This window comes from Parambassis ranga, chromosome 16, assembly GCF_900634625.1.
Source record: "Parambassis ranga chromosome 16, fParRan2.1, whole genome shotgun sequence".
NCBI classification, from domain to species: domain Eukaryota; kingdom Metazoa; phylum Chordata; class Actinopteri; family Ambassidae; genus Parambassis; species Parambassis ranga.
Window position 1 is genome coordinate 9,609,803 of NC_041036.1, and position 14,160 is coordinate 9,623,962.

The 14,160-nt window shown below is 42.0% G+C and overlaps 1 protein-coding gene across 1 annotated transcript; it reads left to right on the forward strand.

Annotated features, from left to right (window-relative positions):
- The first annotated feature begins 297 nt into the window (after positions 1 to 297).
- Positions 298 to 10,323, forward strand: fxyd3 (FXYD domain containing ion transport regulator 3). The gene is made up of 8 exons (XM_028426029.1): positions 298 to 580; positions 7,417 to 7,464; positions 7,968 to 8,000; positions 8,119 to 8,139; positions 8,226 to 8,300; positions 8,545 to 8,581; positions 8,675 to 8,718; positions 9,682 to 10,323. Exons 2-8 carry the CDS (start codon positions 7,431 to 7,433, stop codon positions 9,699 to 9,701), a joined length of 264 nt encoding a protein of 87 aa, XP_028281830.1. The 5' UTR covers positions 298 to 580; positions 7,417 to 7,430; the 3' UTR covers positions 9,702 to 10,323.
- Positions 10,324 to 14,160: the final 3,837 nt, after the last annotated feature.

Here is a 14,160-nt window from a genome sequence, read left to right on the forward strand (position 1 = left end):
CATTTGGACCAAATTGTAACCGATGAGATAAAAGGCAGAGGGCTGGTTTGCTGTATTTTATCGCACTAATGAGGAGAGGGGGGAGATCACTGCTTTAATAACAGCTTTGTATTCTATTGCTTTTTAAGTATATTGTCTAGATTGGGGGGACGGTGTCATCACACTGTTGTCTTGCCTGGGGCACCAAAATGTCTGGAGCCGGCTCTGCCTCTTACTTCACACACAGCACAGAGCGGAGTTCCACATCGTCGTTCCCGACAAGCAAACATTACCGCTCCTCTCTGCTCCTCTCGGCGCACACTGCTCGCTGACTCTGGAACAGCTTCCACGCCCCAGCTCTGCTTCAATTCACATTCCTACACGCAAACAGAAACAGACCCAGAATCAGGATTCACCCATTAAGCTGTAGAGCGTTTCTAAACTCGGCCCCCTTTTCCCCCTAAAACCAAGCCAACCTGTTGAGCGCCACAGTGGTGAAGGCAGGGTGTTGGCGCACAGAACGGAGAGAAGTCGCTGCGTGTCCGTCCGCCTGTGAGAATTTTCCTCGTGTTTTGTAGCTGCTGAACACATCGTGACAAAGGTAAGTGTTGAACAAAAGAAAGGAGCTCCTGTTTCACACAGCAGCGTCTCTTCTGACATTTCTTAAGTTTTCCACAGTGACTGAACAAATATGTGTAATGTTTCTAAACAAGTTTGTTTGCGGAGACTTTTTATTGATAAATTTCTATATTTAATATTAACTTTCTTTTGTTAATGGTAATTTAAGACTGATGCGAACAGGAAACGTTGTTTCCGGGTTTAATAGTATAAATCTTTTAATACGACAGCACAGTACAGCACAATCATAAATTATAATGTTATCTGACGTCTTCTCTCGAGCCCACCAAGTGCCGGGACAATGGAAATGGCACGCGTCCACGGGTCAGTACGTGCGTAATGGCCCGGGATACATTTCTTCTCCACGCGCGTCCATCATGCTGATTTTTGTGGTTTAAAAAAAAACAAGAGAGAGAGAGAGAGAGACTCTATTTGTGTCCTAATAAGTAATAAATCAAAGAAATAGAGCCATAAGCTGCCATAAGTAAACGTCGTTTGGAAATGGTGCATCCACTCTGTGTGGATTCTGTGTGTGTGTGTGTGTGTGTGTGAGAAAAGGCCACCTGATAATAACAGAGGTGATAACTACTATGTGCTACAAGGACACAGTGGGACAAGGACAGGAGCTGTTCAGATTCTGCGGTGCAGAGAGCGGGCGGTGAAAAGTTCATTTTGTGGGATAATCAGATAAAATCCTCAAATCATCAGAGAAACATTAACAGTGATTATGTTACAGCAGTCACTGTGGCTCACACAGATTAAAGAATCGTGCACACTTCGTCAGATGTAAACAAAATGAAACACTGCATGTTGTTTTAATATTTATGAAGCATTGTTGTAGAAACATCCTCCCTTTGCCCAGCTTCCACTCTACTCTTTGCTTTGAATGTGCAGTCAAAGAACCTTTTGTTTACCTCTGACGTCTGAAACATTTGGAAACTCTGATGCACTCATTCACTTCCTGATTGTATCAGTCACTTCCTTTAATGTGTGACCTCCCTGTCATGTGACCAAATTCAACAGACATTGCTGATGTTTTTTTCTGCATTTTAGGATGTGTCCTCATATAAAGGAGACATTTATTATTAGTGTTTGTATGCTACTGGATTTTTTACTGAGGATGTAGAGTCGACTGAAGACACACTTTAATAACTGAAAGTACAGCATCTGACCTCATGGGCTGGATGTACATATTAGTCAGGACATCAGATGCTCTGAAAATCCATGTGTCTGATAAGGAGGGACTAGAGTCAGAGAGGGAGGACGATGTGATGTCCTTTCCCTTTCAGGTTAGACAGTCTTAGCTTTCTGTCCTCAACTCACGTCTCTTCACATGACCACAGATCTTAAAAAAGAAGTGAGGAAAGCAGCTGAAAGAGAGACAGCGCTCTGAGGTGGAACACCTTCTCCTCACCTTTTACTTGCATCACTTTGGTGTCTCACAAACACAAATTTAGAAACCTCAACAAGAAGTCATTGATTTTTATATCAGAGATGTGACCTTCAGTGTAACCACAAAGCTTTTAGAGACTGGAGCCAGGCAGAAAACGTTCAACGCTTGAGTGTACGTTACATGTAAGTGCTGTGATTTGACTTAATCTATGTATGGAAGGTGTAAAGAAATGATGGAAATGTACTCTGTCCTTTCACGCAGAGTGAGGAGCATGAAGTCTGTTGTTAGCTTGTGGTTACCATGTGTGACTCATGGCTTTAGTATGCTACACTCCCTCTGTCCCTCCTCTTCCCTCTCTTTCCAAACCGCACTCTCCCTCGTCTTCCTCCCTCCCTCTCTTGTTTCCTGAGGCTTGAATTCTTCTTTCTTATTCACATCTTCTCTTCTGTCTTTCTTCACCACGTGCACCATCACCAATAATCCCCCACCTGGTTTTCTTTCTGCAGCTTCTTTATTTCCTTTCACACATTAAGGAGTCAAAATTTTATCTGCATCTGTCGCTTCATGGCTTTGGTCAGTGTCCATTAGCGGTTAGCCTGAAGCTATTCAGCAGCCACGAAGACAAAAAAAAGTCTGTTATTTAACACTTTAGACACACATTTGAAGTCACATGGATCAGCTGCCATGTTTCCAGGCATTCACTTCAGAGAAATAACAGTTGATAGCAAGTTCTCATGTTCTCACTCTGTGTGTAAGACAGAGACCTTCCTGTGTGTGTGTGTGTGTGTGTCTGTGTGTACCCTGGAATGCATGCTTCTAATTTAGGAATACAAAAATGCCACTGAGAATAAGCAGCTGTCTTTGTAGTGCAGTACAGGAACACAAACATTCAACAGGTGGGCGGGGGGAGGGGATGGGGGAGAGAGAGAGAGAGAGATGATGTTTGAAAAATAGAAACAGTGACCAAGTCACACGTACATGTACGAGCTGTGCACACCAGATCTCACACAACACAAAGCAAAAGCATGGTATTGATTAGAGTGCACATATACACACTGAAGTGTGCTGACATGCATATATATTATATTATAATACATGCAGATGTTGCCCCTAACATGATGATAAAGAAGCTTAAATGTTTGTGTGGAACAAGAAAATACTTGTTTTGATCATGTGTTTTAGGGTAAGTGATGTTGAAGACTTGTCGTATACCAAGTTTGCTGTAGTGGGTTGTTTTAATGGCATACCAGAGGTGGGCTTAGAGACACACACAGTGTGGGTGTGAAAACGTAACATCTATATGTGTCAAGGGGGCAGTATGCAAATGATTTAGTGGTCAAAGGGTGGTGAAGCTTTCACGGGGAGGGGCACAAAAGGTCACAACAGACAGGAGCGGTGAAATCAACGTCTCTACCACTAGGGGGGTAGGACAGTTTGTGAACAATGGGTGGATATTAACCAACACTGATCAATGGAGCAGACAACAAAGGATGTATGTTGGTCAAAGCAGTGAACATGAGGATTTTGAGTCTGAGATTCTTCATCAATTATCACAGCAACCAGCTTTATATTACAAAATACGTTACAGCAGGTTTTTGGTAGGTTTGTAGCGTCAAAAGATCCCATACTGGGATAGAAGGGGAGCAGACAGACACTATGAGAGCCCATAGCAGCACTCTGTGTTCAAAATAAAACCCAAATTTACTAAGTGGACATCATGCTGTATTGATGAAAGTAGTGACTGAGACCATAAAGTCACCTGTGAGCCTCACAGATGAGACTGAAGATTGAAGGGACAATGATCATGTGACGTAGCGTAGGTAGTAGAAAGCCTGGGCTCCAGGAAGTTTGTGGGGAATGAGATACACAAGTGAAACAGGAGAGGATGGGTAAGGGAGCAAGGCCAGGCAGAAGTGTGCTAGAAAAGGGAATTAGCTGAGGTCTGAAGAGGCTGGAGAGGAGACAAAAGCTGACAGAATAATGTAAAACAGAAAAAACACTGTAAAGAAAGAAAGAAGTGCAGTGTTTAAAAGGGCAGCAGGAGAGTAAGGGAAAAGAAGAGACACGGTTCCAAAAACAAGAAGAAAAAGAGAGAGATGCTGCGAGAGCTGAACAAAATGAGGGACAGTCGGAGACAGGCAGAGTTACAGCGTGACAGAACAGAACAGAAAAGTCTTTATTCCTCCACAAGCAGAGCTGAACGAGCAGCTCTGCAGGCAGGAGCAACAAGCTATTCTTTAATAATGTGTCTTCAGCAGCTCTGATGATGACATGATTTTTTTAGTTACATATGTTATAAATACAAAGACACTACATTGCTCAAAGTGTATTTATCATTTGATTAATAAAATGACTGCAGGTAATTTGTTTCATTGATTTGTGCTCCTGTGCTGTTTTATGGCCACTCTGAGCATCCATCTGCCTTCTCTGTTCCCAACAACACTAACGTTTGAATGCACACCTGGCCCCGCCTTACACCAACATTTGCTTTAGAATCTGATATCCAAATGGGAGCAGAGAGGCGCCGGCTCTTTATACCCTGTCCTTCTCACGCTTTCTCTTCCTCTGCATGACATTTCAACAGTGTCACCTTCACCTGTGTGTCCACTGTCCTCTGTCTCTCTCTCTCCTGTCTCTGTCTGCTCTCTTGTTTCCTCCCATTCGTTGGTCTGTTCTGTTTGCCTTTTTTTTTACATTCTGTAGTGGTGGTTGGCCTTTTTCCCATCTTCTGCATTCCCACTGCCCTCCTTGGGTTGCTGTGGGGAGGCACCGGGAGGGCAGCACTCATCCTGCTCTTCTCTTTCTGCCTCGCTGCCAAACTCCACATACCAACAGCAGAGGAGGGAGACACATTGTTGTACTGACATCCTTTATTGTGATCTCCTAGTCTCTCTCTCTCTCTCTCTCTCTTAGGGTCATTTAGGGTTCTCTTTACCCGTAAAAATACCAATGGGAGTTCATATACAAACTATCAGAATGTGTTCGGACCCACAGTTTAAAATCATCACTTTGTTATCATGTGTGACCAGAAAAACATTTGAGTAACTACAGCAAATATTTGGCTTAAGAATGACTCATGACAAATTGATTGAATAACAAACTAAGAGTTGTAGCTCTGGGTTAGGCTTGTGCAAAATCGTCAGAAAAACTGTCACAGATTAATATTTGCCACTTATCGATTACGGCGATTTGTGCATCGGCGTGATGACGCATTTTTGTGTGCAACGTACTCTCACCATCACCCGCAAGCACGCACATGTGAGCCCACAATAACAATAATGGCGGAAGGTGGTATTCACTTAAATGATGTGGAGCAGCACGTTCGTAACAGAGGTTTAACATTTGTCACCCTAAGCCGGAGTATGAAGAAAGCCGAAGAAAGCACGACGAGGCCACAACGCCAGCTACAGCTGTAGTATATAGTGCCGCGCATGCATACGCAACATGCATTAGGTGTGAAGTGTGGACCGCTGATTGTTGCCATAGTAACTGGAGAAGCTGCCTCCCGATCTTTATTTACGGACTCTGCAGCAAGATAGGAAAACATTACAACAGCAAAGTCTCCTCCAGCAGATGTTAAAAAGAATTTCACTCAGCCGAGAATCCACTGTACTAAGCGCTGGAAGAACGTAAGACAGGTTGATTTGCACACACATACATTTAAATGTGGAATTGTCCAGTTTGTTTGTAATGTTTTTTCTGCTGCTGTTCTACAGTATGAGTGAAAAAATGCACTAGTGTGTGACATATTCCAGTCACAGGTTAATTTGCACAGACACATTTTTTAACTTGAAATAATCACTGATGTGACTGTTCTGGACTTATTTGTCCTGTTTAATTCTAATGTTGATATGCACCCCTCTGTGACCTTAAGATAAGAACATTTGAAGGACAAAGTTACTTTAACTTTTTGCTTCATTATTATTTTGAAGCAGTTTGTGCATTGTGCATCTGTTATCAATAAGTATTTCAAACATGGCTGGTTGGTGACTCATCACTACTTTTAACCTGTTAGAAGGAAGTAGATAACTTGACTGATGATGTGTCAGTATCATTTTAGCACAATGTGGCGATTTAGAGTCAAAAACATGTAAGTGCAATTGTCATCAATTAATCGTCAAATTAATCGTTACCGGCTAAATGCCACAATTTTCTTTTTGCCAATATCGCCCAACCCTACTCTGGGTAACTAGTTACTCTTTAAAAGTGAATCCTGGCTGCAGCACCTTAAGTGATTTATAGCTGTAATCATTACTGTTGTTTATGTTCCTTTTTTTCTCTCTTTTTTTTAATTTCTTGAGACAAACATAAGGACATGCTTCCTGCTTTGAGTTTAGAAGAGTCCAATTTTAAAACACATGTAGCTAGTTGTTTACACTGCAGGTAACAAAACTTCTGTATCCAAAAGCTGCATTTTTATGCACGCTTTGCACATGTGATTGCCATGACCCGTGTGCGTTTGCTCTTCACCATAGTGCGCACAAAGTGGAAAATTACTGCCGTGGTACTGAAGGTGTGTGTACATGGCACCTGTTCGGCTGCTCCTTCAACATGGCACCTGAGGACAGTTATTGTATTATTTTTACACTAATCGAGAGAAACAAGAAATAATTTATCTACTAACCACTAACAGCATCTAAAAATGAAACACAAAGTTCACATCTCTCCATTGAGCTGCTTCAGAAAATAAGGTTAACCTAACCTTTAAGGCAGAAGGAGCTTTGGAAGGCACGTTATTAATGTGGTCATAGTGTGTCTGTGTCTTTGTGTGTGTGAGTGAAAGCTGATTTAAGAAGTAAAACAGCTGCAGTCAGAGCAGGTGTCTATGAGTGTATACATGCTGTACATTATGCATGGTGGAACTAGACTGTAGTAAATATAAAGTTACCTCAGAAACAAAACAAAAAAAAGGTTTGAGGTTACCATGGCAGCACTGTAATGCAGTTAATAAAAGAGATTTGGCTCTTCTGTTAAAGCTCCATCTGAGCACTTTGCATCCATCAACATCAGCTCGAGTTTCTGTGTATGTATGTGTGTGTGTGAGAGAGAGAGAGAGAGAGAGAAGCCACTTTGTGCCACTTTGAAATTGATCAGATTTCTTTGCCTGTGCTTCAGAACGAACAGATGTGTGTGTGTGTTCACGTCCTTTTAGTGCCCCTCAGAAAACACTAAATTTTGCCGGATGCCTCTGTTGACTTTGTTAGCGGGTACAAGCTGGTGTGTAGCGCTGTAATCAGCCAACACAGATGCTCACATTTAGAATTTGATTATTTAATTTGGCCTGATGTTAATGCAGCTTGCAGTCAGTCAGAGCTCTGCAGGTTCCAGTGAATGTTTTCAGTCAACATATGTGTGCAAATCAAAAACACATGCAGGTGTTTTTTGTTTTTAATGTTACTAATTGAAGTTTGTCTTTATGTACCCAGGCTCAAGCTTAAAGATGTCAAAATTCTGTGCTTTGGTGTTGATGACACGTAAGTGAAAATGTCTTTCTTAATAATGCAGAATGTTCATTACCACATATTATTTATACTTCAAGGAGTTAAAAAGTGATTAACAGCAGGCACAGCTTCATCAGGTGGAGGATCAGGAGGAGGAGAGATGACAAAGACAGATTTATCAGCAGTGGATTTAAGGAGTCAGTTCCCAATAATGGTTTGTGTTGTAAATGATTGTAAACAGCAGGCGCAGCATTGTTACTCATATATATATATCAAAGTATTGGATTATTAGGTTTTTACAAAAATGCATTAACGTTAGAAACTACTCCGTAACAGTCCATTGCATTTTCTGTTAAATATATAATAAAACCATTCGTCAGTAAAGCACAGCTTGAAAGTGTGTAACATTTTAGTCACCTACTGACCAAAAACTGACCGTATTTTGTAAATTAATTTAACTTTATGAGAAAGTTATGAACCGTATTTATCGGACTCCTCATGCTTTGTTTTACTGAGAATGTGTGTGTGTGTTGCAGTTGTGTCCTTGGTGTTTGCAGAGGAACAGAACTGTAAGTATTTTACATTCCTCCCTTGAGTTTGGTTGTTTCTAATGTTTCACATGTCACTGGTTGACATGTAGATGTATGTCTTCCCTGTGTGACCCTGTGTGTTTGTTTGTTTCCACAGTGGAGGACCCCTTCACTTTTGGTAAGCCGATGATGAATATGATACTCTCTGTTACTGTTGTTGAAATTTTATAATTGCTAAAAAACAAACAAGGTTTGTTTGTGCAGACTACCACAGGCTGCGTGTCGGAGGCCTCATTCTAGCTGCTGTCCTCTGTCTCATCGGCATCACCATCCTGCTCAGTAAGTCTGCTAATTACACACCTTGACCTCACATACTGAGAAATAACACTTATATTTGTTGAGTAATGTCTGTGGACGGCCTGTCTGCCATATCGCCCTGTCATTGTCTACCTGGCATCAAAAGACAATGTAGTAGCAACAAGAGGGGAGTGGATGACGAAGATCAGCGTCAATGATGTAACACATGTAATGTATATATTGCTCTACAGACACATGATAAAATCTGTGTTTCTGCTCTCTTTAGGTGGTCACTGCAGGTGCAAGTTTAACCAGGACAAGAGGTAAAATTAAAAAAACAGAAAACCTGTGTGTTGTAGCAGTAATGTTATATTATATTGGAAGCCTGTTTACACTCTGCTCTGTCCTGTTTGCAGAAGGAGGACAGGAAGCAATGCTCAGCAGATGCTTACTGACCAAGGTAATGTATATTTACATATGAGCAAACTGTGAGTTAAACTCGGTCCAGAAACTCTGATCTACCTCACTAAAATCAGTTCTAACCTTCGAAGGATATTAATGTCAACAAAAAAACTCCTCCTGCCAGGCTGATGCAATGCTGCTTTTTTAAACCCCCTCCCCCCACCCCCTTCAAAAAAAGAAAAAAAAACAATAGTCCAGTGTAGCAGTATGCATGACTGTTTTCTTCTCTGAAATATCAGATTTTATCACCCCGTTGGCTTCCTGCCCTCGTCTAAAGTTATATTTATTCTGTCCATCTGCTTCCCTGTGAACACCCTCATGTCTCTCACACATACACACTGACACAGAATGGAAAGTACTTGTAGTGTTGAGATGCCACAAACCTCACTGTTCAACAGGTGGTGGGACTCTGGGTGTCCAGCAGCCACAGACAGAAAGAAGGAGGGAGAGGAGGCAGACATACTGTGGATTTATGGAGTGGTGTCGTTGTTTAAGATGCCCTGCTGGCTTTAAAAATGACACCCGTTTTTTTAATGCTGAATTGTTTGATGACTGGTTAACCAACCTAGTCTGACTTTAGCAGCTTTGATGTAGACAAAATACACAGGTGGCCCAGATGGAAAAACACTGTGCGTGTTTGTAGTATGTAAGCAGCTCAGCAGGGGCCTACAGGGACATACTGCACCAACAGGCAGTTTCCACTTGCATGGATACACACACACACACAACAGAGACTCTCTCTCTGTCTCTTAGCTAATGAGCGGAAGTGTTTTTTTATTCTTTTATCCACAATTCTTGTTTTTACACAAGCAATGCAAATTGTTATAATGCTTCATTATCAATCACCACATTTGCAAAAATCAAAACAAGCATTTGTTCTATTATTTATCAGTCAGACCTTCTATGAAGATAATTAATCATTAGAATTGTAAAACTCACTCATGTGTCTTTGTATTTACAGGCCGTGCCTGCGACTGCTAAATGTCAACCAGACGTGCTGGCTTCCCAAACCCGCAACCATCAGACGACACCTACGAGCAGCAGCAGCAAGATCCGGGACAAGATGCTTTTATTGTTTTTGTTTAGAGATCAACAGACAGAAGTCTGCGTGCACCTGATGTGAGGTGTGAAAGCTGTCTGACTCATTATGCAGCCTGCACCTCTACAGGTGCAGCCACACTGACATACACAAACTTTTTTTGTCACTTTCAGTTCAGTCGGTTCAGTGTCTTGTCTGCTTCTGTTGAAAATTAAAACACCAAACTTACTTTGGTGAAGTTGGATTTTGCTGGTTGAACTGAAAGTGACACAAACCCTATTACCAAATAAAACATGACCTTAAATGTCCACATACTGTAGGTTGCATCACTTATGTCGTCTGTACTGTATGTATAAGTGAACACTGATGTAGATATTAGTGGCTTACTGTGACCAACCTAACCCACTGTCCTTCCTGTTACATATATGAACCCTGCATAGTAACTAGCGTGGTGTTGATAATTCATCAGGAGAATCTGTTTATTTCTATGTGTAGCCTGATGGAGGTGTGTAGTAGATTGCACTGTTAAGACTCATGTTTCTATAAAAGAACTGTTGAAACAAATATAAACGGTCTGAGTTGTCTTTGTTTTACCTGAAGTATTACACTTTCATACTATAGGCATGTACTGAACTAATACAAGAGGCAATAACAACATCTGTGGCAGCATTGGAACACAAAGGCTAAAAAGGTGTGTGCAGTTCCAGTTCTCTTCCTGCTTAATAACACTCTAGCTCCATCTAGTGGACACTTTCAAAATGTACACCCTATAATCTCTTCAATAAACTTTACTTAAATTAAATTCTTAAATTACTCCCATGGGGGTAGGCCATTATATTTAAGTGATGTCATAAAGCAAAAAAAATGAAACTGCTGCTATACTCAAACAGCAACACAATGGAGCCAGTCCCCCCACCCCCTTGCTGCACCTGCACCTTCTACCATTTTTCAACAGGAATAATCTCAAGAGTGGAATTACATGATGGTTTGCATGCTGTTACGTCCTCAAACTGGTCTAGGGGAAAGGGGAGTAACACTACACCAGGAAGAAGAATGTCCCAGGAGACCAGTTGCTCAGTAGCCATTTTTTTATTCAGCCAGGGTTAAACACACAGGGTAACCAAAACTTCAGGGAGGGCTGGGGGCCAAAATAACAAGAAAAAACATCCCTAATCTAAAAAAAAGGCACAAACTGACCTGCTGCTGAGTTCAAAAGAAAAAGTACAAACCGGCATATGACTCCCTAGCAAGCAACAGACACAGGAGAAAAATGCTTTAGACAGAAACAGCAGTCCTCCCCTACCGGTTCCACTGGCTGCATATTTCTGATTAACAGAATATATGTTGACACACATGTTGCTTTTTCTCCCTTCACCTTTCCTGACTTATTCCTCTGCAGCCACTTGGTCATGGAGCTCTGTTGTGCTGTACTGTCTGTAGCTACTTTTAGCTCATAGCACCACCAGCTAAATAATAAATAGCATCCAATACAATTCAAAGATTGTCCACATAAGCTCATAAACGCTGAGCTGATTTTAAACATCACTTGTAGTGGATCCTGCAGTATAATATTTCAATCAGTTGTAGTTGTGTACCATGTCCACCAGATGTCAGTAAAGAAACGAATATTTGTCTGTATGGACTAAACACTGAAGACGTTTATTTTAGAGAGATTTATAAGGGGAAATTATATAATGTTGAGTTCCTATAGAATCTTTTATTTTCAGAATCCCTGTCAGGCCAAATATTTTTCCCCTGCTTTCATTTTATCCGTTGGTATATACGCCTGTTTTTTGCCCCCTCGCCTCCATTTGACTGCCAGAGATTGGACCTTGGCTGTACAGCACCGAGCAGAGCCGAACCATTCCACGTAAATAAGGGGAGGAAACAACAATATACTCACTTGAAGAATCCACCATGCAGCAGCAGCAGCAGGGGTGAAATAATCAAAGCAGGTACTAACAGCAGAATTACAACTCCACATGATTAACCCACCGTGAAAATATAAAGGGACATTTGTGAAGACAGTGTGGATCCTGAAAAGTCAACGAATGCTCGTCCAATGGGATGGACTGATGGGAAGTCTCCCATGGACCAACCGGCCCCTCCGCCCTACAACCCGTACCCGGAATACAGTCAGCCCGTTCCAGGATACCAACCACCGCCGCAGGTGACCAGTTTTATCTTATTTGGTCATTATGGTCATTACATGTTCTCTTTTATTTATTTCTTCTATGTTTGAACTCCAGGGCTCCAGTGAGTCAGATGTTTATGTAAACCAGAGGCTTGAAAACACTCATTAGTTGTAACATCCCAGCCTCAGCAGACAGTGTGAACCAACCCAGTGGATCCACTTTTAGCTGCCCCCCCTCTCTGGTTGGTCCCAGGCAGCTGGGAGGCCAGGCTGTGTGATAGGTTAAAGGTAGCATAGCTTAATGTATTTTGCTCAACAAAAAAAAAATACAGGGAACACTAAAATAAATCCTGCTAGATTTCAATAAATGAAACATTCCAGTTGAAAATATTATTTCATTACATAGTGGAAAATGTTGAGAGCAAAATAACATAAAACCGATCAATATAAATCAAAATTATTAACCCATGGAGGTCTGGATTTGGAACTATACTCAATGTGGAAAGTCACATTACAGGCTGATCCAACTTGAGTGGAAATTCCTCAAGACAGGTCAGAATGAGGCTCAGTAGTGTGTGTGGCCTCCACGTGCCTGCATGACCTCCCTACAACACCTGGGCATGTTCCTGATGAGGCAGGGGATGTTGTCCTGAGGGATCTCCTGCCAGACCCAGAATATAATATCAGTCAACTCCTGGACAGTCTGTGGTGCAACGTGGCGTTGGTGGATGGAACGAGACATGATGTCCCAGATGTGCTTGATTGGTGGATTGTGGTGTCCTCTGGCAAATGCCAATCACCTTAGTGTCCTGCTGGTGGTCATGTTGCAGGGCTCTGGCGGTGCTCCTCCTGATCCTCCTTGCACAAAGGAGGAGGTAGCAGTCCTGCTGCTGGGTTGTTGCTCTCCTATGGCCCCCTCCACGTCTCCTGCTGTACTGGCCTTTCTCCTGGACTCTCCTCCATGCTCTGGACACTGTGCTAACAGACACAGCAAACCTTCTTGCCACAGCTCTCATTAATGTGCCATCCCTGATGAGCTGCACTACCTGAGCAGCTTGTGTGGGTGTAGACACCACCTCATGCTACCTCTAGGGCTGAGAGCACTGACAAAATGCAAAAGTGATCAAAACATCAGGCAGAAAGGACGAGAGCAGAGAAATGGTCTGTGGTCAACACCTGCAGAACCTCTCCTTTATAGGGGCTGTCTTGATAATTACCGTACCTCTCATTTCCACCTGTTGTCTGTTCCATTCGCACAACAGCAGCTGAAACTGATTCACAACCAGTGTTGCTTTCTGACTGGGCAGGCTGACTTCACTGACCGACTGACTTGGAGATACATTGTGTTTTTTAAGTGTTCCCTTTATTTTTTTTGAGTAGTGTATTGAAAACAGAAAATGAGGAATCCAAGGCCGAAAACCGAAACACAGAAAAAAAACATATTATGCCAATTATTAGTACTATTGCATTTATGGCTATGACTGTGTACTAACCTTACTAAAATCAAGGCATTGCAAATGCACAACTTAATATTAATGTTTCAAAGAATAAAGCAATTGTAAATATTTATTTAGCACATTCAAACAATGCAGAATAAAATAACTTAGCTTGACCCCATGTGTACATTAGTGTGCGTTGTATTTAAATAAAGCGCCAGTGCATAAATAAACATTTTGTCAAATTAAAAAAATGCCCAGCAGAAAAATAAACCTGACAGTCACATATATAGTAAATCAGAACAGCATAGTGTGTCTATGATTTTTTTGAGGCACTCTATTGCAGGATCTGACTGAACACATCAGACAGCGAGGGTGCGCTGTGGGCTGATGCCCAAAGTGCCCTTTTGTCAAAGTGAATTCTATTTTATTTTATTTTATTGCGTGTGACAGTCAGTCTGTGTGGTCCAAAATAATAGTAAATGGACTGCCACTGCTGGTGGCGACACAGAGGGAGTAAACTGCTGGTCCGGTGAGCAGGTTCTGCAGCGTCGGCAAGTTTGTGCACGGTTTAGTTTTCCAGGATGACTGACGAAGTAAAGTGAGCCATGAGCGTCTAGTGTGACGTCTGACTGCACACACTTATAGCCGCTAGTTAACAAGACAACTTGACAGCGTACTGCCACAGCTGTCTGCAGTTAGCGACCTATCAGCCAATCAGAAAATAGAACTTCTTGTTGCCAGGCGAGGTCTGAGATTCAGCTGCAAGATGTGGCATATAGGGCAAGCCAGGAGTGAGAAACAGGGAGCGAGTTTCCTTCTATATTGATC